Source organism: Rhinoderma darwinii, chromosome 2 (genome assembly GCF_050947455.1).
Source record: "Rhinoderma darwinii isolate aRhiDar2 chromosome 2, aRhiDar2.hap1, whole genome shotgun sequence".
Classification (NCBI taxonomy): domain Eukaryota; kingdom Metazoa; phylum Chordata; class Amphibia; order Anura; family Rhinodermatidae; genus Rhinoderma; species Rhinoderma darwinii.
In genome coordinates this window covers 13344153-13366236 of record NC_134688.1, presented here as the reverse complement: position 1 = coordinate 13366236, position 22084 = coordinate 13344153, and the positions used below count along the sequence as shown (strand labels likewise).

The 22084-nt window shown below is 37.4% G+C and overlaps 1 protein-coding gene across 1 annotated transcript in view; it reads left to right on the top strand.

The window, feature by feature from the left end:
- Nucleotides 1-4078: 4078 nt before the first annotated feature.
- The window catches only part of GAB2 (GRB2 associated binding protein 2), a 180662-nt gene continuing 162656 nt past the window's right edge, over nucleotides 4079-22084 (top strand). The window contains exon 1 of the mRNA XM_075851372.1: nucleotides 4079-4409. Coding sequence (XP_075707487.1) covers nucleotides 4338-4409 — 72 coding nt within the window. The 5' untranslated portion in view covers nucleotides 4079-4337. The remainder of the gene's footprint in view (nucleotides 4410-22084) is intronic.

Sequence of the window (22084 nt, the reverse complement as noted above, 5' to 3'; positions counted from 1 at the left end):
TCTTCTGTCTAGATATTACATTTTTTGTTGAGTGGTGGAGTGGTCGTTATATCTGTTTCCGGGAGATTTGGGTGACAACCAATATAGGGGGCTGTCAAAGCTTTTACAGGGGCAGTGACCTAAATAGCAAATCTGCATTGTTATACAGTCACATTAAAGCAGGGGATGTACATACTTACCAACAGCTCAATCCCAAATTGAGGGATATTTGTAAGCCATGCCCCTGTTCCAAACAAGAACACCCTTTTTAAGGTAAATTTTGGATAACTCCGCCCCTTTGTGGTGCAGTTCGTGGGGCAGTCACGTGAGGATCGGGACTGTTGGTAAGTACACATGTACATGGTTGTTACATAACTAAGTGGATTTTCTATTCAGGAGTCTGAGAAAGATAGATGACAAACCCTTGTGAGAGCTGTAATGGAAGCCATGTGAGTAGTCACCCAGCTGTATGGGATGTTTCATGAATACAACCCCTTCCCATATGGCGTATTATAATATATAGACTTCACCAAGGAGGATCCTCCTCATAGTTCAGAAACGTTAACAAAGCGAGCCTCTGGCGGATACGACGTTCCCGTTTTGCCTGGGTCCACCCACAAATGCAAATCAAATTAGCATAAGCCCTGCCCCTTTGCAGGCTGGTTGATGGGACTGCCCCGTGTAAATCAGGACTTTTGTCAAATATTCATGGTCCGCCTCCCATTGGTGGCACATAATGAATACATTAGAAATATATAGCCAGCCCTATGTTTCCGCAGTTGATCGTCAGGGGTTTCTGAAGGCGGACCTGTGACACTCCGCAGATCACAAGACAAAAGCTTCAATTTAAAAATGGGTTAAAATGAACCAAGCCCTTTAAGACTGTGGTTGTTAGGCAGAGTATCCATAGCAACCAGAATGTCTGACAAGATTCGGCTCGGAGCTGGTTTGATATGTGGAATCCAGAACCTATATAGTATAATTCCAGGGATTGGAGTAAACACCGTTCCGGGTCCAGATCTCAGGGAGGACAATGAAAATGTTGCATTTTAGTAAGTATCCCAGGTTACCTTTCTTTTTATGTAGTTATGTTCCAGGCTGCAGCTATATTGATTTATATTGAAACCCAAGTAGTAGGAGAAGTTAGCTACTTCCTCCCACACTGATATTACCATTGAACTACACTTCTCAGCATTCCCTGAAGATTGTGCAGTCTTGAAGGTATTTCACTTATTAATTCTATAAAGAGTAGAAATGTTTGTCTTTGGCTGAAAGTTGTATTCATTATTCTTCAATTCCAAGTAGAGGAGAAGTTAGCTACTTCCTCCCGCACTGATGTCACCGTTGAACTACACTTCTCAGCATTGCTTGAAGATCCTGCAGTCTTGCACATATTTAAATTTTTAATCCTATAAAGTTTATTTCCAGAAATTACAACTTACATATAATGTATGTCTCAGGGTGGACAATAAAACTGCTCCATCTGTTAAAAATAAAATAAGGGAATGTCTTGCCATCCTTTCCCTACGGGTTTCGAGCTAAAGTCATGTGGAAAAGTAGGGACACACCATGTAAAGTCCCTCAGAATTACAATATATCCAGCGCCTCTCTGTAAACAGTTTATTGGACCACCCTGTATGAGATTATGGGGGTAGGGGTCATACTGTTAGGACACCCTTCGCAATCAGCTGTTATTAAAGGGGCAATCCAGCGATCAGTTCTGATTTAGGAAGAATTACATTACATCCACTAAATTCATTGGACATTTTTACAGTAGCTTTACTTTAGTTTAAGGGTCACGTCACCGGTCACCCCAAACTTCCAGTCCGATCTGCAGGCAGTATGTTATAGAGCAGGAAGAGCTGAGCGGGATTAAGATAAAGCTCTGGCCTTAAGGCCGGGTTCCCACTGGTCAGATATGCTGCGTAAAACTACGCAACGTATCCGACCTGGAGCCCGCAGCACATTGTGGTGGCGGAATTTCCGCTGTGGAAAGCAGCGGTAGAGGAAAAAAAAAACATTTATGCTTACCGCGGCCGTTGTCATGGTGGCACGTCCCTCCTTTGGCGTCTGGTCCGGCCTCCCTGGATGATGCTGCAGCCCATGTGACCTGTGATTGGCTGCACATGGGATGAAACGTCATCCCAGGAGGCTGGACTGAAGGAAGAAGGCGGGTGTTCTGGGTAAGTATAAGATTCTATTTTTTTTTCTGAGTTGTGATTTTTGCAAAGTCGCAACACTTGGCTATTTGGCCATTGAATTCAAAACCCAGAACATAAAAGCAACGAAAACGCAGCATAAATTGACATACTGCGGATTTCAATTCCTCAAAGTAGGTCAGTTTATTAACGTTTTTGCTGCGTTTTTTTACCGCAGCGTGGGCATGAGATTTTCTAAATCTCATCCACTTTGCTGCTACTGTAAATGCTGCGGAATTTTCACACAATTCCATTTCGGAAATTCCACTGCGTTTACGCTACATGGGGAACCCGGCCTTAGAGTCTAGTGGGTGGTCCTACTTTGTGATTGGCAGCAGTTTCTGTATTCTCACACTCACTGTCAATCACTAGTTGGGACCGCCCACTGGACTCTTTAGTCCACAGTGAGCAGGGATTTATATGAATACATTTTAGGTTACCCTGAATCTTTTGTTCAAAACTATTTATCATTCTGTTCAGCTTCTCCTGCTCACTCCTATCTATCATATCTATCTCATATTTGTCATCTCTAATCTATCTATCTATCTATCTATCTATCTATCTATCTATCTATCTATCTATCTATCTATCTATCTATCTATCTATCTATCTATCTATCATATCTATCTCATATTTGTCATCTCTAATCTATCTATCTATCTATCTATCTATCTATCTATCTATCTATCTATCTATCTATCTATCTATCTATCTATCTATCTCATATCTATCTATCTATCTATCTATCTATCTATCTATCTATCTATCTATCTATCTATCTATCTATCTATCATATCTATCTCATATTTGTCATCTCTAATCTATCTATCTATCTATCTATCTATCTATCTATCTATCTCATATCTATCTATCTATCTATCTATCTATCTATCTATCTATCTATCTCATATCTATCTATCTATCTATCTATCTATCTCATATCTATCTCTCATATCTATCTATCTATCTATCTCATATCTATCTATCTATCTATCTATCTATCTATCTATCTATCTATCTATCCCATATCTATCTATCTATCTATCTATCTATCTATCTATCTATCTATCTATCTATCTATCTATCTATCTCTCTATCTATCTCATATCTATCTATCTATCTATCTATCTATCTATCTATCTATCTATCTATCTATCTATCTATCTATCTATCTCTAATCTATCTATCTATCTATCTATCTATCTATCTATCTATCTATCTATCTATCTATCTATCTATCTATCTATGTCATATATATCATAGCTGGCACTGTCTATGGGGCACTCCCTGGCTAGGTGGATACTAGGGAACTAATGTTTTTTGTTTTTGAAGACGTTGTCTGGTTGGCATTTTTTATGAGATTCTCTCAAGCTGGAACTATTAATGTGGTTACTCAGTGGTATGGGGGACACCCTCTGCTCACTCTATTTATGGGTTACTTTCTGGCTGGCACAGTGTATGAGGGCACCCTGGCTGTCACTGTGGTCAGTATATGAGGGCAGCCTTGTGTGTGGCATCTACAATCCTCCAGAAACCAGTCCTTTAAAGTACAGTTTATCCGGGACCTGCCTGAATGACAGTGCTACATAATAGATTATTAATAACATTATTATCCAGGTCTATGTCTTGCAGGATCAGTGATTGCGTTACATTGTGATATTCTGCTACAATGTTTATAAACACAGTGATACATTGTAACATTGATGTATCCTTTTTTTTCTTAAATACCGTTCTATGTATCATTTTTTTATTTAGTAACAAGTTGTGCAGTGTGTCCAGGGGTGAGGAGCCCAGCCCCCTGCCATGCCCACTTATTGGAGTCGGGTGTGGTTACAACCCATTGCTGCTGCTCTGGGAAATACACAGCAGTTTAGTTTCCTGCTTCCTAAGGCAGCTGTAGCTAAAGACAAGAGGAGACAGCAGTGACTGGGGCATGAAGGGGAAAAACTGATCAGTCAACAGCACAGTGACTTTACTGTGTCCTCATACAGAGGGGGCACTGTGCAGAGCTGCCCCCCAACTCTGCTCCTCACTCATGGCACTGGACTGCAGACGAAAGATCTCCTTCAATCATCCCCCAATGCTCTTGGATTGACACATAAGGAGGGCTTTTCATCTTTCCACATTTGATTGACAGATCCAGACACAAGGGTCTCCAGGATGAGTGAAGGAGAGGTGGTCTATGCTGGCTGGCTCAGAAAATCCCCTCCAGAGAAAAAGTTAAGGAGATATGTAAGTAACAGTCCTGATTGCAGGACGACTGGTGCTGAGTATAGTGCATTATCAGTGCAGGGGGAGGGGAGGGGGCTACTATTAATTGCATTGTGTCTGGAGGGGAAGGGAGGGGGGTGTACAGTTAGGAGATCGCTGTGCACCTGTCACAGGTGCTTGCATTGTAAACACAGAGACATCCATCACTTATTAACCCCTCCCTTGCCACCCCTCCCTTCTCCAGTGTTCTGCATTGTGATCTGAACTTTTCCCAGAGGCTATGATGGGGTTAACGAAGTCTTGTAGGGGGGGGGGGGCAGTTGGGGTTGTATTTGTGCTTCTTAACAAGTTTGTCCTGTTGGGTTTGACAGCATTAACCCCTTGCACTTATTGGAAGAGGTGTGTTCAATGAAGGCTGGTGGGATAGTTAACCCTTTAAGGCTTATTCTGGCAGCACAGGGTTAATGATTATGCATTAGTCTCTGCTGTGTGTGGACAGGGGATGAGCTCTAATGGAAGCTAATTCCCTTATCCATTCCAGTATGCAGAAAGCCAATGGGAAATTAACCAATTAGCTCCTGAAAAGAGGGTGTGGATGCTCTTATATGGCCCCAGCCTTCTGTACTCCTAAACACATGGACCTTCTGCCTGACAGGCTGGGTCATCCCCCACCCTCCTAAGCAGCGAGCTTTGTTTCTATAACAGCTGTAGGACTACAAGTCCCATAAGTGCCAATCCCAGCCCAGATGCGGCCAAGTCATTATTTACCATTTCGCTGGTGTCAGTCCAGCCTTGACCATCCATCCGGGAATGATGCTGCAGTTTCTGCTTTGCCCTGTCATTCTCCTACAGAGTCTGCCACATTTACTAATCCAGCCTTGAGGTGTATGGAAGCCTATTGGGTGCTGGAAGTCTTTGCCTGCAGTAATCGGTTAAAAAAAAATGTACTATATTTGATGCAGATTGAGCAGCACCGGAGCGTTGTTAGTGTGTTATGGGTTGCAAGGGTTCATGCTGTATCCATGTCGCTCCTGTTGAGGTTGTATTGACCTGGAGGGGAGATGGTGGGTGTCGTGATATAAAAGAGGACAATGGAGGCCAAAGATTTACTTCCAGTCAGACAGATGTACCAATAATTATTTATTAGCTGAAGGTTTGACCACATTGCTATGGTCTCCATAGGAAATTCTTCCCATAATAATTGAACAGCGCCACATTGACCGCACGTTGTGTGTGGTATTGCAGCTAAGCCCCAATAACTTCAATGGAGCTGTGCTGCAATACCACACACCAACCATGGAGAGGTGTGGCGCTGTTTATGTAAGAAACCAGTCATGTTTTTCTAATCCTGGGAAACCTCTTTAAATATTAACATTGCCCCATATTCTAATTCTTGTCTAATTTTTTTGGGGGAGGGATAGGTTCTCGTACTTTCCTCTGCTGTTCCCCTTGAAAATCTGCAGATGAACTGTATGTTCCCGCGAAGGTGGTCTCGTTCCATCAATGGCCATCCTAAAGTGGCACGTTCATCTATAGGTTATACTAATGGGGGGGGGGGTCCAGGTGCTTAGGACCACCACTGAGGCTCAACTTTTAGGTTTTCCAACTCCCAGAGATTTCAGTGGAGCCCTGGTGTCTCGTGAGTGACCATAGCTCTTGTGATCTCGATGGGTTTATGGACGCCTGCGAAGGGTCTGGCCTTCAGGGTCCCCTTTGTTGAAGACGTCCTGAAGGGTCTTGCCCCCATTCTAACGTGTGAGAAAGTTAAATGACACGGGGAGGGGGTGCATATTCTTGATATCCAGTGATTTGGGCCGTTGATCATATAATAGGAGGGGCCACGTTGAACTCATAGATGTGTAATAATACCCATGACCTTGACGCGGCATTGTCCATGTAGGAGATCACTTTCTAATCAATACAATCATCCACCGCCAGACTGTTCCGCTTTCTATGTATTAATGCTGCAGTCTCAATGGTTATTGGGGTTGGAGAGTGCAGCATTCGGGATGTAGCAGATACGTGTTTGTTATTGGCTCTGAGCTTTATAATATTAGCCGATGCAATGAACATGTTGGGGGTTTAAGTGTCAGCGCTGTAGATTGTTAGAAGTGCCAAACATATCGGACTAAATGTGAGTTAAGCGACAATTTTCCTGGAGGGTGCGTGGTTACGTGACGGGTGCTCTAGTAGAAATGTGATAAATGACAATCGTGCAGAAGAGACTTATCAAATCTGATGCTAAAGAATTTTGGAGCAGTTGTCCATATTACGGAAGCATCCTCTGCTGGGAGCATTCTATGGCGGCACACAGAGTACCTACAGACCCGTAGAGATGCCATGTGCCACCCTACAAGGATCCTTCGGGTCCCCATACATATCAGATGAAAGCAGATTGGACCTGCCTAATATTTGCCGGGCCGGACAACTGTCTAATGTGTATGGGAGTGCCCCGAACGCGTTAGGATTGGGGGAGAAGCGGAAAGAAGGATCGGCATGTTACATTTTTAACATGACCAATCCTCTATTCTCGTGGCATGCATGTGTTTGGGAGAGTCGGGAGGAATAACTGACTGCTACCGAAATGCGTCAGTAATTGTCACAGGTGGTCTGCCTATGGTAAATTCTTAAAGGGGTTGTCCAGTCCCTAAAAATTGATGGCCTATCCTCCGGATAGGTCATCAATACCTGATCGGTCGGAGTCCGACTCCAGCTACAAGCGCGTCGGTGAGCCACGGTAAGTATAAATAAGGAATCAATGGGAAGCAGCAATCGTACTAGCGCTGCGGCCCCTTTAAAACAGCTGATCGGCGAGGGTCCGGGGAGTCAGACCCCGATCGATCAGATATTGATGGCTTATCCTGAGAATAGGCCATACATTTTTGGGGTTTGGACAATCCCTTCAATACATGACCAGTTGGGGGTACTTGTTGAAATTTGTGGTGCAAATTAAATGGAGAAGATGGTGTGCGCCAGATTTATCATGTGTTATACACTTTTACGTTTGCCTTACGTGCTGAGAGAAAGTAGCGTGGAGTGGAGGGGAAATGCAGCAAATGTAAAGAAGAGAAATGTGTCTGACCTGCCTGGTCCTCTATAGGTATAACTGGTACCGTGCGCCAGAAGTGTTACTGAGTGCCAGTCCCACTATTGAGCTTTTCATGTGTGTGTGTGTGTGTGTGTGTGTGTGTATATATATATATATATATATATATATATTATAGCTTGGCAATGCGGATGGCTGTGTCTACTGATCTCCAATAATATGTGCATGACAGGACAACCGCAACAATAGAGACACATCAAAACTGTCAGTCACACTACCGCAACTACACACCGTCTCTGGGCTGCTCATCAGTGTAAACATTGGGAACAACACAGCCTACACACATATTTTTCTTTAAGTGCATACTATGCCATAATACAAGATTGTTATTTTTATTCGTATAAGATTCATATTATGGTTGGTACCTCATTCAGTACATTTTTAAATGGTGCAACGTCACTTCAAGTACCACAAATGGCGCTATATATATGTGTTCTTACACAGAAAAGGCAGTATTATATAAATTATATTCTTGTATATAGGGGGCAGTATTATATAAATTATATTCTTGTATATAGGAGCAGTATTATAGTAGTTATATTCTTGTACATAGGGGCAGTATTATAGTAGTTATATTCTTGTATATAGGAGGCAGTATTATAGTAGTTATATTCTTGTATATAGGGAGCAGTATTATAGTAGTTATATTCTTGTATATAGAGGAAATATTATAGTAGTTATATCCTTGTATATAGGGGCAGTATTATAGTAGTTATAGTCTTGTATATATGAGGCAGTATTATAGTAGTTATATTCTTGTATATAGGAGCAGTATTATAGTAGTTATATTCTTGTATATAGGAGCAGTATTATAGTAGTTATATTCTTGTATATAGGGGCAGTATTATAGTAGTTATATTCTTGTATATAGGGGGCAGTATTATAGTAGTTATATTCTTGTATATAGGTGGCAGTATTATAGTAGATATATTCTTGTATATAGGAGGCAGTATTATAGTAGATATATTCTTGTATATAGGAGGCAGTATTATAGTAGTTATATTATTGTATATAGGAGGCAGTATTATAGTAGTTATATTCTTGTATATAGGGATCAGTATTATAGTAGTTATATACTTGTATATAGGGGGCAGTATTATAGTAGATATATTCTTGTATATAGAAGGCAGTATTATAGTAGTTATATTCTTGTATATAGGAGGCAGTATTATAGTAGTTATATTCTTGTATATAGGGGTTAGTATTAGGCTATGTTCACACGGAGTATTTTGGGGGAGGAATATCTGCCTCAAAGCTCCAAACGGAATTTTGAGGCAGATATTCCTCCCCCAAAATACTCCGTGTGAATAGCAATTATCGCGCCGTTTTTCGCCCGCGGCCATTGAGCGCCGCGGGCATAAAACACGCTTTCTCCTGCCTCCCATTGAAGTCAATGGGAGGTCGGAGGCGGAAGCGCCCGAAGATAGGGCATGTCGCTTCTTTTTCCCGCGAGGCAGTTTTACTGCTCGCGGGAAAAAGACGCCGAGGCCTCCCATTGAAATCAATGGGAGGCGTTCTCGGGCCGTTTCTGCCGAGTTTTGCGACGCGGTTTCCGCGTCAAAAAACTCGGCAAAAGACCCCGTGTGAACATAGCCTTATAGTAGTTATATTCTTGTATGTAGGAGCAGTATTATAGTAGTTATATTCTTGTATATAGGGGGCAGTATTATAGTAGTTATATTCTTGTATATAGGGAGCAGTATTATAGTAGTTATATTCTTGTATATAGGGGTAGTATTATAGTAGTTATATTCCTGTATATAGGTGCAGTATTATAGTAGTTATATTCTTATATATAGGGGGCAGTATTATAGTAGTTATATTCTTGTATATAGGGGCAGTATTATAGTAGTTATATTCTTGTATATAGAACAGTATTATAGTAGTTATATTCTTGTATATAGGGATCAGTATTATAGTAGTTATATTCTTGTATATAGGGGGCAGTATTATAGTAGATATATTCTTGTATATAGGAGGCAGTATTATAGTAGTTATATTCTTGTATATAGGAGGCAGTATTATAGTAGGTATATTCTTGTATATAAGGGGCAGTATTATAGTAGTTATATTCTTGTATGTAGGAGCAGTATCATAGTAGTTATATTCTTGTATATAGGAGGCAGTATTATAGTAGTTATATTCTTGTATATAGGGGCAGTATTATAGTAGTTATATTCTTGTATATAGGGAGCGGTATTATAGTAGTTATATTCTTGTACATTGGGGGCAGTATTATAGTAGTTATATTCTTGTATGTAGGAGCAGTATTATAGTAGTTATATTCTTGTATATAGGGGCAGTATTATAGTAGTTATATTCTTGTATATAGGGAGCAGTATTATAGTAGTTATATTGTTGTTTATAGGGGGCAGTATTATAGTAGTTATATTCATGTATATAGGGGCAGTATTATAGTAGTTATATTCTTGTATATAGGGAGCAGTATTTATAGTAGTTATATTCTTGTATATAGGGGGCAGGATTATAGTAGTTATATTGTATATAGGGGGCAGTATTATAGTAGTTATATTCTTGTACATAGGAGCAGTATTATAGTAGTTATATTCTTGTACATAGAGGGCAGTATTACAGTAGCTATATTCTTGTATATAGGAGCAGTATTACAGTAGTTATATTCTTGTATATAGGGAGCAGTATTATAGTAGTTATATTCTAGTATATAGGGGCAGTATTATAGTAGTTATTATATTGTATATAGGGGGCAGTATTATAGTAGTTATATTCTTGTACACAAGGGGCAGTATTATAGTAGTTATATTCTTGTATATAGGGGCAGTATTATATTAGTTATATTCTTGTATATAGGGCAGTATTATAGTAGTTATATTCTTGTATATAGGAGCAGTATTATAGTAGTTATATTCTTGTATATAGGGGCAGTATTATAGTAGTTATATTCTTGTACATAGGGAGCAGTATTCTAGTAGTTATACTATTGTATATAGGGCGCAGTATTATAGTAGTTATGTTCTTGTATATACAGGCAGTATTATAGTAGTTATATTCTTGTATATAGAGGCAGTATTATAGTAGTTATATTGTTGTATATAGGGGGCAGTATTATAGTAGTTATATTCTTGTACATAGGGAGCAGTATTATAGTAGTTATATTCTTGTATATAGGGGCAGTATTATAGTAGTTATATTCTTATATATAGGGGGCAGTAATATAGTTATACTCTTGTATATAGGGAGCAGTATTATAGTAGTTATATTCTTGTATATAGGAGCAGTATTATAGTAGTTATATTATTGTACATAGAGGGCAGTATTACAGTAGCTATATTCTTGTATATAGGGGGGAGTATTATAGTAGTTATATTCTTGTATATAGGAGGCAGTATTATAGTAGTTATATTCTTGTGTATAGGAGTCAGTATTATAGTAGTTATATTCTTGTATATAGGGGGCAGTATTATAGTAGTTATATTCTTGTATATAGGGGCAATATTATAGTAGTTATATTCTTGTATATAGGGGCAGTATTATAGTAGTTATATTCTTGTATATAGGAGTCATTATTATAGTAGTTATATTCTTGTATGTTGGGGCAGTATTATAGTAATATCCTTGTATATAGGAGCAGTATTATAGTAATATCCTTGTATATAGGAGCAGTATTCTAGTAGTTATATTCTTGTATATAGAGGCAGTATTATAGTAGTTATGTTCTTGTATATAGGGGCAGTATTATAGTAATATCCTTGTATATAGGAGCAGTATTATAGTAATATCCTTGTATATAGGAGCAGTATTCTAGTAGTTATATTCTTGTATATAGAGGCAGTATTATAGTAGTTATATTCTTGTACACAAGGGGCAGTATTATAGTAGTTATATTCTTGTATATAGGAGGCAGTATTATAGTAGTTATATTCTTGTACATAGGGAGCAGTATTATAGTAGTTATATTCTTGTATATAGGAGCAGTATTAGGCTGGGTTCACACGAGCACATTAACGTCCGTAATGGACGGACGTATTTCGGCCGGAAGTCCCGGACCGAACTCAGTGCAGGGAGCTGGGTCCTAGTATCATAGTTATGTACGTCGCTAGGAGTCCCTGCCTCTCCGTGCAACTACTGTCCCGTACTGAAAACATGATTACAGTACGGGACAGTTGTCCTGCAGAGAGGCAGGGACTCCTAGCATCGTACATAACTTTGATGCTATATGTTATATTCTTGTATATAGGGGGCATTATTATAGTAGTTATATTCTTGTATGTAGTGGGCAGTATTATAGTAGTTATATTCTTGTATATAGGAGCAGTATTATAGTAGTTATATTCTTGTATATAGTGGGCAGTATTATAGTAGTTATAATCTTGTATATAGGGGGCAGTATTATAGTAGTTATAATCTTGTATATAGGGAGCAGTATTATAGTAGTTATATTCTTGTATATAGGAGGCAGTATTATAGTAGTTATATTCTTGTATATAGGGGGCAGTATTATAGTAGTTATATTCTTGTATATAGGGGCAGTAATATAGTAGTTATATTCTTGTATATAGGGGTCAGTATTATAGTAGTTATATTCTTGTATATAGGAGCAGTATTATAGTAGTTATATTCTTGTATGTAGTGGGCAGTATTATAGTAGTTATATTCTTGTATATAGGAGCAGTATTATAGTAGTTATATTCTTGTATATAGGGGGCAGTATTATAGTAGTTATATTCTTGTATATAGGGAGCAGTATTATAGTAGTTATATTCTTGTATATAGGAGGCAGTATTATAGTAGTTATATTCTTGTATATAGGGGGCAGTATTATAGTAGTTATATTCTTGTATATAGGGGGCAGTATTATAGTAGTTATATTCTTGTATATGGGGGGCAGTATTATAGTAGTTATATTCTTGTATATAGGAGAAGTATTATAGTAGTTATATTCTTGTATATAGGGGGCAGTATTATAGTAGTTATATTCTTGTATATAGGGGGCAGTATTATCGTAGTTATATTCTTGTATATAGGAGCAGTATTATAGTAGTTATATTCTTGTACATATGGGGTAGTATTATAGTAGTTATATTCTTGTATATAGGGGGCAGTATTATAGTAGTTATATTCTTGTATATGGGAACAGTATTATAGTAGTTATATTCTTGTATATAGGGGCAGTATTATAGTAGTTATATTCTTGTATATAGGGGCAGTATTATAGTAGTTATATTCTTGTATATAGGGGGCAGTATTATAGTAGTTATATTCTTGTACATAGGGGGCAGTGTTATAGTAGTTATATTCTTGTATATAGGGGGCAGTATTATAGTAGTTATATTCTTGTATATAGGGGGCAGTATTATAGTAGCTATATTCTTGTACATAGGGGCAGTATTATAGTAGTTATATTCCTATACATATGGGGTAGTATTATAGTAGTTATATTCTTGTATATAGGGGGCAGTATTATAGTAGTTATATTCTTGTACACAAGGGGCCTTATTGTAGTAGACATATAGTTCTTTACTTAAGTAATTACATCAGAACTTGGACTTTCTTTATTGATTGTATCAAACCTATTGATATTCAGCTTCCGGAAAATGTTGTGGCAAGATATAATATATAAAATCTAACAGATATATTCCTAGTTTGTAAGTTCGTCTTTTGTGGCCAATCCCTTGTGGCTACATTTAATTATTCCGCAGAGGTCCCTAGCCAAAAATGACCCTGAATAGCCTTGTGACATGAATCTTTTGTTGTTTTCTATTTGGTGAAGTGAGAAATGCTTTGTCTTTATAAGCAGAAATATCTATTGCTAAATTTAGCAAAAAGTTTGTTTCCAAATGCTGATGTATCCACAAACATAAAAATCAACAATGTGCAATATATTAGCCTTATATCTGCCATGTATGGATTTAAATGTCTCTGGATGTTCTCAGCGCTGTAGATATGTGATATGAAGTCGTTATTATGGGGCAGGAAGATTTCTGGACTGAAGGCTTTTTTACACGGGCCAATTATCGGGCAAATGCTCATTCATCGGCTGATCTGCTAGTTTTTGCAGCAATTACCTATGTAATGAGGGAGATGTGCTGCCGACATATAGGAAATGTATGGGGAAGAATAATCGCTCGTCTCTATACTGATCGTAGGTCCTTGTGAAAGGAGCAAACGAGCACCGACCAACGAACTGCCTCGTTGATCGGCGCTCATTTTCACGTCCCATATCATCCCAATGAACAACACTATAATCTTGTCTGAGTTCTAAATTTCTGATGACCGTGAACAATAAACTACATTCACCTGCGCAGCAAATGGAGAGGAGACGGCCTTCATGTTTAGCGGCATATTGGATAAAATTTATTTTTTTTCAGAATGAAGATCTGCGTCATAGGATAGTCAGTACTCCCACCTATACACAGAAATACACCAATGCCCTATACCTTTGTTGCCCCTATACATGATTTATATGTGAAGTTCTTTTAAATAGTAACAAGGAGATCTTGAAATTCCGAATGCTCAGTCATTTAAATTACACTAGTTCATGTAGTAGTGGTGGGCAGGGCTGTAAAGTTGTCACAGCCCGGCCCAGAAATACTGAAATAACTACTATAATATATACAAGAATATAATTACTATAATACTGCTCCTATATACAAGAATATAACTACTATAATACTGCCTCCTATATACAAGAATATAACTACTATAATACTGCCCCTATATACAAGAATATAACTACTATAATACTGCTCCCTATATACAAGAATATAACTACTATAATACTGCCCCTATATACAAGAATATAACTACTATAATACTGCTCCTATATACAAGAATATAACTACTATAATACTGCTCCTATATACAAGAATATAACTACTATAATACTGCCCCTATATACAAGAATATAACTACTATAATACTGCTCCCTATATACAAGAATATAACTACTATAATACTGCCCCTATATACAAGAATATAACTACTATAATACTGCTCCTATATACAAGAATATAACTACTATAATACTGCTCCAATATACAAGAATATAACTACTATAATACTGCCCCTATATACAAGAATATAACTACTATAATACTGCTCCTATATACAAGAATATAACTACTATAATACTGCTCCAATATACAAGAATATAACTACTATAATACTGCTCCCTATATACAAGAATATAACTACTATAATACTGCTCCTATATACAAGAATATAACTACTATAATACTGCCCCTATATACAAGAATATAATTACTATAATACTGCTCCTATATACAAGAATATAACTACTATAATACTGCCTCCTATATACAAGAATATAACTACTATAATACTGTTCCTATATACAAGAATATAACTACTGTAACACTGCTCCTATATACAAGAATATAACTACTATAATACTGCCCCTATATACAAGAATATAACTACTATAATACTGCTCCTATATACAAGAATATAACTACTATAATACTGCCGCCTATATACAAGAATATAACCACTATAATACTGCCTCCTATATACAAGAATATAACTACTATAATACTGCCCCTATATACAAGAATATAACTACTATAATACTGCCCCTATGTACAAGAATATAACTACTATAATACTGCCCCCTATACACAAGAATATAACTACTATAATACTGCCCCTATATACAAGAATATAACAACTATAATACTGCTCTTATATACAAGAATATAACTACTATAATACTGCTCCTATATACAAGAATATACCTACTATAATACTGCCCCTATGTAAAAGAATATAACTACTATAATACTGCCCCTATATACAAGAATATAACCACTATAATACTGCCCCTATGTACAAGAATATAACTACTATAATACTGCCCCCTATACACAAGAATATAACTACTATAATACTGCCCCTATATACAAGAATATAACTACTATAATACTGCCCCCTATATACAAGAATATAACTACTATAATACTGCTCCTATATACAAGAATATAACTACTATAATACTGCCCCTATATACAAGAATATAACTACTATAATACTGCCCCATATATACAAGAATATAACTACTATAATACTGCCCCCTATATACAAGAATATAACTACTATAATACTTCCCCCTATATACAAGAATATAACTACTATAATACTGCTCCTATATACAAGAATATAACTACTATAATACTGCTCCTATATACAAGAATATAATTACTATAATACTGCTCCTATATACAAGAATATAATTACTATAATACTGCTCCTATATACAACAAGATAACTACTATAATGCTGCCTCTTATATACAAGAATATAACTACTATAATACTGCCCCTATATACAAGAATATAACTACTATAATACTGTCCTCTATATACCAGAATATAACTACTATAATACTGCCCTCTATATACAAGAATATAACTACTATAATACTGCCCTCTATATACAAGAATATAACTACTATAATACTGCTCCTATACACAAGAATATAATTACTATAATACTGCCCCCTATGTACAATATAACTACTATAATACTGCTCCTATATACAAGAATATAACTACTATAATACTGCCCCCTATGTACAAGACTATAACTACCATAATACTGCCCCCTATATACAAGAATATAACTACTATAATACTGCCCCCTATATACAAGAATATAACTACTATAATACTCCCCCCTATATACAAGAATATAACTACTATAATACTGACCCCTATATACAAGAATATAACTACTATAATACTGTCCTCTATATACCAGAATATAACTACTATAATACTGCCCTCTATATACAAGAATATAACTACTATAATACTGCCGCTATATACAAGAATATAACTACTATAATACTGCCCCTATATATAAGAATATAACTACTATAATACTGCTCCTATATACAAGAATATAACTACTATAATACTGCCCCCTATATACAAGAATATAACTACTATAATACTGCCCCCTATATACAAGAATATAACTACTATAATACTGCCCCCTATATACAAGAATATAACTACTATAATACTGCTTCTATATACAAGAATATAACTACTATAATACTGCCCCTATATACAAGAATATAACTACTATAATACTTCCCCCTATATACAAGAATATAACTACTATAATACTGCTCCTATATACAAGAATATAACTACTATAATACTGCTCCTATACACAAGAATATAACTACTATAATACTGCTCCTATATATAAGAATATAACTACTATAATACTGCTCCCATATACAAGAATATAACTACTATAATACTGCCTCTATATACAAGAATATAACTACTATAATACTGCCCCAATATACAAGAATATAACTACTATAATACTGCCCCCTATATACAAGAATATAACTACTATAATACTGCCCCCTATATACAAGAATATAACTACTATAATACTGCTTCTATATACAAGAATATAACTACTATAATACTGCCCCTATATACAAGAATATAACTACTATAATACTACCTCCTATATACAAGAATATAACTACTATAATACTGCTTCTATATACAAGAATATAACTACTATAATACTGCTTCTATATACAAGAATATAACTACTATAATACTGCCCCTATATACAAGAATATAACTACTATAATACTGCCCCTATATACAAGAATATATCTACTATAATACTACCCCTATATACAAGAATATAACTACTATAATACTGCTTCTATATACAAGAATATAACTACTATAATACTGCCCCTATATACAAGAATATAACTACTATAATACTACCTCCTATATACAAGAATATAACTACTATAATACTGCTTCTATATACAAGAATATAACTACTATAATACTGTCTCTATATACAAGGATATAACTACTATAATACTGCCCCTATATACAAGAATATAACTACTATAATACTGCCCCTATATACAAGAATATAACTACTATAATACTGCCCCTATATACAAGAATATAACTACTATAATACTGCCCCTATATACAAGAATATAACTACTATAATACTGCCCCTATATACAAGAATATAACTACTATAATACTGCCCCCTATATACAAGAATATAACTACTATAATACTGCCCCTATATACAAGAATATAACTACTATAATACTACCTCCTATATACAAGAATATAACTACTATAATACTGCTTCTATATACAAGAATATAACTACTATAATACTGCTCCTATATACAAGGATATAACTACTATAATACTGCCCCTATATACAAGAATATAACTACTATAATACTGCTCCTATATATAAGAATATAACTACTATAATACTGCTCCCATATACAAGAATATAACTACTATAATACTGTCTCTATATACAAGGATATAACTACTAATGATAAAATGTAATATAGATGCTCGGCCATGTCTAGTATTGATGTGCAGGCGGTCACTATTTTACTGTTTCTATGTTTTTTTTCTTCTTCTTACAGGTTCTGTCCTGACTTTTTAATTACAGCCGTTCATACATTGTGGAATACTTTTCATTTGTGTTGGATTAATTTATGATGAAATGATGGTTATCTCATGTATAATATTACACGGTTACACAGTCTGAGCTCCTGCTGCCGCAGATGGAGGACTCTAGATTTCTCTTTCTAGAGTTAGATACAAAGCTAAAATCTATAAACGAAGGTGGGAGGGCACATTATATTTTGTATTTTTCATGAAATTTGTCTTTGAAATGAAACAGGGCATATATGCTTATAGTTGATTTCCATGCTTGAGCACCGTTGTTTGTTTTATTTAAAAAGATTCATCATTTTGGTCTGATTTTTAATTTCATAATAAATCTTTATAGCGGTCGGAGCCTAATTTTTCTGTTTCAGAACTCTAAATTCCCTGCATAGACATAGAAGCAAATGATAAAATGTTGTTTGTCTACAGCCACCACTAGGGGGAGCTTTATTCCTGGAGAGTGACGGCAAATACATTTCTTACATTGCAGTCAAGATTTGGGGATCTTTGTAAAAGTGGGGTACCCCACCTACCTTACTTTTTGTTCATAAAACTAAAGAAGGGACTTTTCCTACTATAATTGTATTGCCGTTGCATGCAGGAACAATGGATAAAACCCTTTAGGGCCATGTAGAATTTTTAGATTCCTGCTTTACCCTGCAGATTCCAGACACAGGTGCTGTTTATGATAGCCTGTATTCTGTGAAGGTGCTGCTGACAGAGTATGTCGTATTGTGCTGACTGACATCCTTATAACATATCGTTATTGCATTAGGACTGCTGTTAACTGTACCGGAATCCTGTTGATGGATCTGGCAGGATATCTGTGCGCTATATGTAGGAATGTTATCAGATTGCTCACACTTATATAGCAAGAGATTTATTACTATTATATTAGTGAACTGTTTTTTTTTAAAATATATATATTAGACGTGGTGCAACCACCAGAAATGTGTAACCTGTATGTGTTGGTTCTTTTCCTTACTACTGCTGGTTTTTGAGTGGGTGGGCTCTTCCAGGTGTCCTATAAAAACTTTGCTGTGGGTGCTGAGCCAATCTGTCGCCTTCCCTTCCCCTCTCACAGCATGTAGAGACAGAGAAAGTGAGAAACTGTAGCTGCATCTCCCTCCTCTCCCCTCTTTCTTGTTTACTATTTACTGTTTTACTCTAGATGGATTTTATGGTGACTGAGGAGGTTTCTGAACATTTGCAGACAGGGAGAGGGGAATTATAGGCTGCTGCAAGGTGAGAAAGATGTCACTTCACCCTAATAAGAAGATATTTTACAACATTTCATGGAATTGCATGTACTAGTGATTTATGCAAAAATTTTGTAAGGATAGGTTTGCACATGGTTGTATATGTGCATCGGATACATACATGGATCCCTATGGATAATATGATAGCAGGGCCGGTATAGCAGTGTGGATATGGACACAGTGTTTGTAATTGCAGCATTGACAGAACAGAGCAGCGTCCTCGGTGGTGAGGAATTTACTACGCTCGCTGCTCCGCCACGTATCTGTCGTGTCATCCTATTGATTTGTTCTTTTACTGATATATATGGTGTGAGTCAGACATGATGATTACTAAGGACGGACATGAAGTCATGGATGAGGCTCCTTCACACATCGGGGTTTATCTTAATTGTTCTGCAGCGGTTTTTTTTCTTTTCCCCCTAGTGTACAAATGTTTTACATAGGACTGCAACCTCCTACACCCAAAACGTAAAAAATTACCATATACTATAGATATGCCCCACCCATTATTATAGACCGCACCCCAAAATGCCTGCAGCTTCATGCTGCCCAATGCATTAAGTGCATATGACCCTTTCATCACACCCGAAAATAAATTCAGACCCTAGACCAGACCCCAAAATAAGTTCTGACCAGATGCCCCTCTCAGACCACCTAAAAATAGGTCAGACGTTCTCCGGACCAGATCTGCAGTTACTTACCTCTCCTCTCTAATACATCATACAGTCCTCTTCATTCTCCGGCACGGCCTCACACGAGGAAGGAAATGCCCGTTTGTCCCAGCACCGGAACGGGGCACCCAGGATTCCTGCCTGCTCTTCCGGAAGGTCTTCACTCTTTTTGTGAGCAGCTATCTGCTCTGGTTCATAAAGAGAGACACAAATAAGTTGCATGACCTATCCAGCTCTGCTACATCTACACATTTTGTGGAGATCCTTCTTGTATTTTGCAGTAGCTGTATTCAGATTCCGGTACCCCCTTTTATATGTAATATGATCTGGTCTCCGACAACACCTTTCACCATGCCCCTAATTTACTTCCTTCATCGTTCTGCACTGACCACTTGTTCCCATCATCACCTGGACTGGTGTCACTGGGCGGCTCTGTGGGGTTTTCAAATGTAACGTTCCAGGGTCTTGGTATAATGGTCTGCTCCATACTATGGATCCATGTTGTATAGGTCCGTAGTAATATAGTGGGCATAGACCTACAGGCGTTCCTACTGGTCCATATTACAGACCCTCAGGGGCTTTGTGGGCCATCACACAGGGTCTTGGCGTGTGGCGATGCCGCCTATATAGGCTCTTTATGTCACTTGAGTGTTTTATAGGTAAGATGACATTTATGTTCTTTCTAAGGCTTCGTTTATGCAAGGCGATTGCCTTTAACTCTTTAACGACCGCCCATTCGTGTTTTTACAGCGGCAATTTCTACTGTCGGAAAGGGGCTGCCGCTGGTCGGACGCCCGCCAGAGAAGGCAGAATTATTTTTTTTTGCCATTTTTTTTACTCGGTCAAAAGAAGCAGCGAGACTATTGGTCACAGCGATCACATGATTGCCAAAATAAGGGTCACATGACAAGACCCAGCAGAGCCCTGATTTGTGACCGGTCTTTTCTGACCTTCTGGAGGACAAGCTGAAGCACACAAAAAAGAAAAGAAAAAATGAAACCTAAAATAAGAATAAATTATAAAATAAATGAAAAAAAAAAAAACTAATGACGCCTCATCAACGTGTCCGAAGCGCCAACGCAATTCCACTAACTAGGTCATATTCTATATCAAAATAAACGTTAAACAATAGCGGACGCCAACATAAAATCTGTTTTTAAGGGTCCCTCTGTGACAAAAGAAAATTCAACTTGAAAATGTAATTGTTTTTACTCTCACACACTAAAAACCAAATAATTGTAAAAAAAAAAATGGTGTAAAAATGCTAAATAAAAAAATAAAACCCTGTCATGAAAAATTGATGCAAGAATTCAAAGGACACTAAAGATAGAATCCATGTGTCATGCTCCGCCCACTCGGCAAATCTGATTTCCTGGAATGTCCCTGTAGTGCACAAATGACACATTCGTCTCTGCTACATGTGCGTTTTTGCAGTCACACAATTGACATTGAATGTCACCCAGTCTAGTTGTTACAAAAGGGTTAATGGCGGTGAGATACCGCAGCTGGCTTACGTATCGGAAGATCCATTAGTTCTTTTTTTTTTTTAGGGGGCTTTGTGTAAGTGTAAAGGGAATTGCACTTGAATGCAGTAACAGGAGAGGATTAGAGAGCGCGCCGCTCCCCGTGTGCCTGGAAATACAGGAACCTTCATCAATACCGCCCGCCTGACATCATCACACGTCCTCCCCGATCAATAACCACCCCATCCTGTCTCCGGACCCCCCCCCCCCTCTGTCCTCTGCAGGGGACTCTCATCTAGACGGATCAGAGATGATGGGACATGTCCGTTCCCTGAGCATCACTCCCGGAATCCTCTCCTCTCCGCGCTCTAGATAATTGTAGTGTATTGGAGAATGTGACCGTCATACAGTATACAGTATATACGCTCAATCTATATACAAACATAAAAACATCAACCAAAAACGGATCAAGTGTAAGAATCTGAGTGGCTTTAACAAAGGCCGTATTGTGATGTGTAGGCGACTGGGTCAGAGTTCTCCAAAATGGCCGGTCTTGTGGGGTCCTCCCGGTATATAGGGGTCAGCACCGACCAAAAGTGGTCCAAGGACGGACCACCAGTGAAAGGGTCATGGGCAAGCAAGACTGATTGGTGCCCGTCTGGTCGCCCTCGTACATCCAAAACCGCTGTCATACAGAAGCACATGTCGCTTATAGGGTTCAA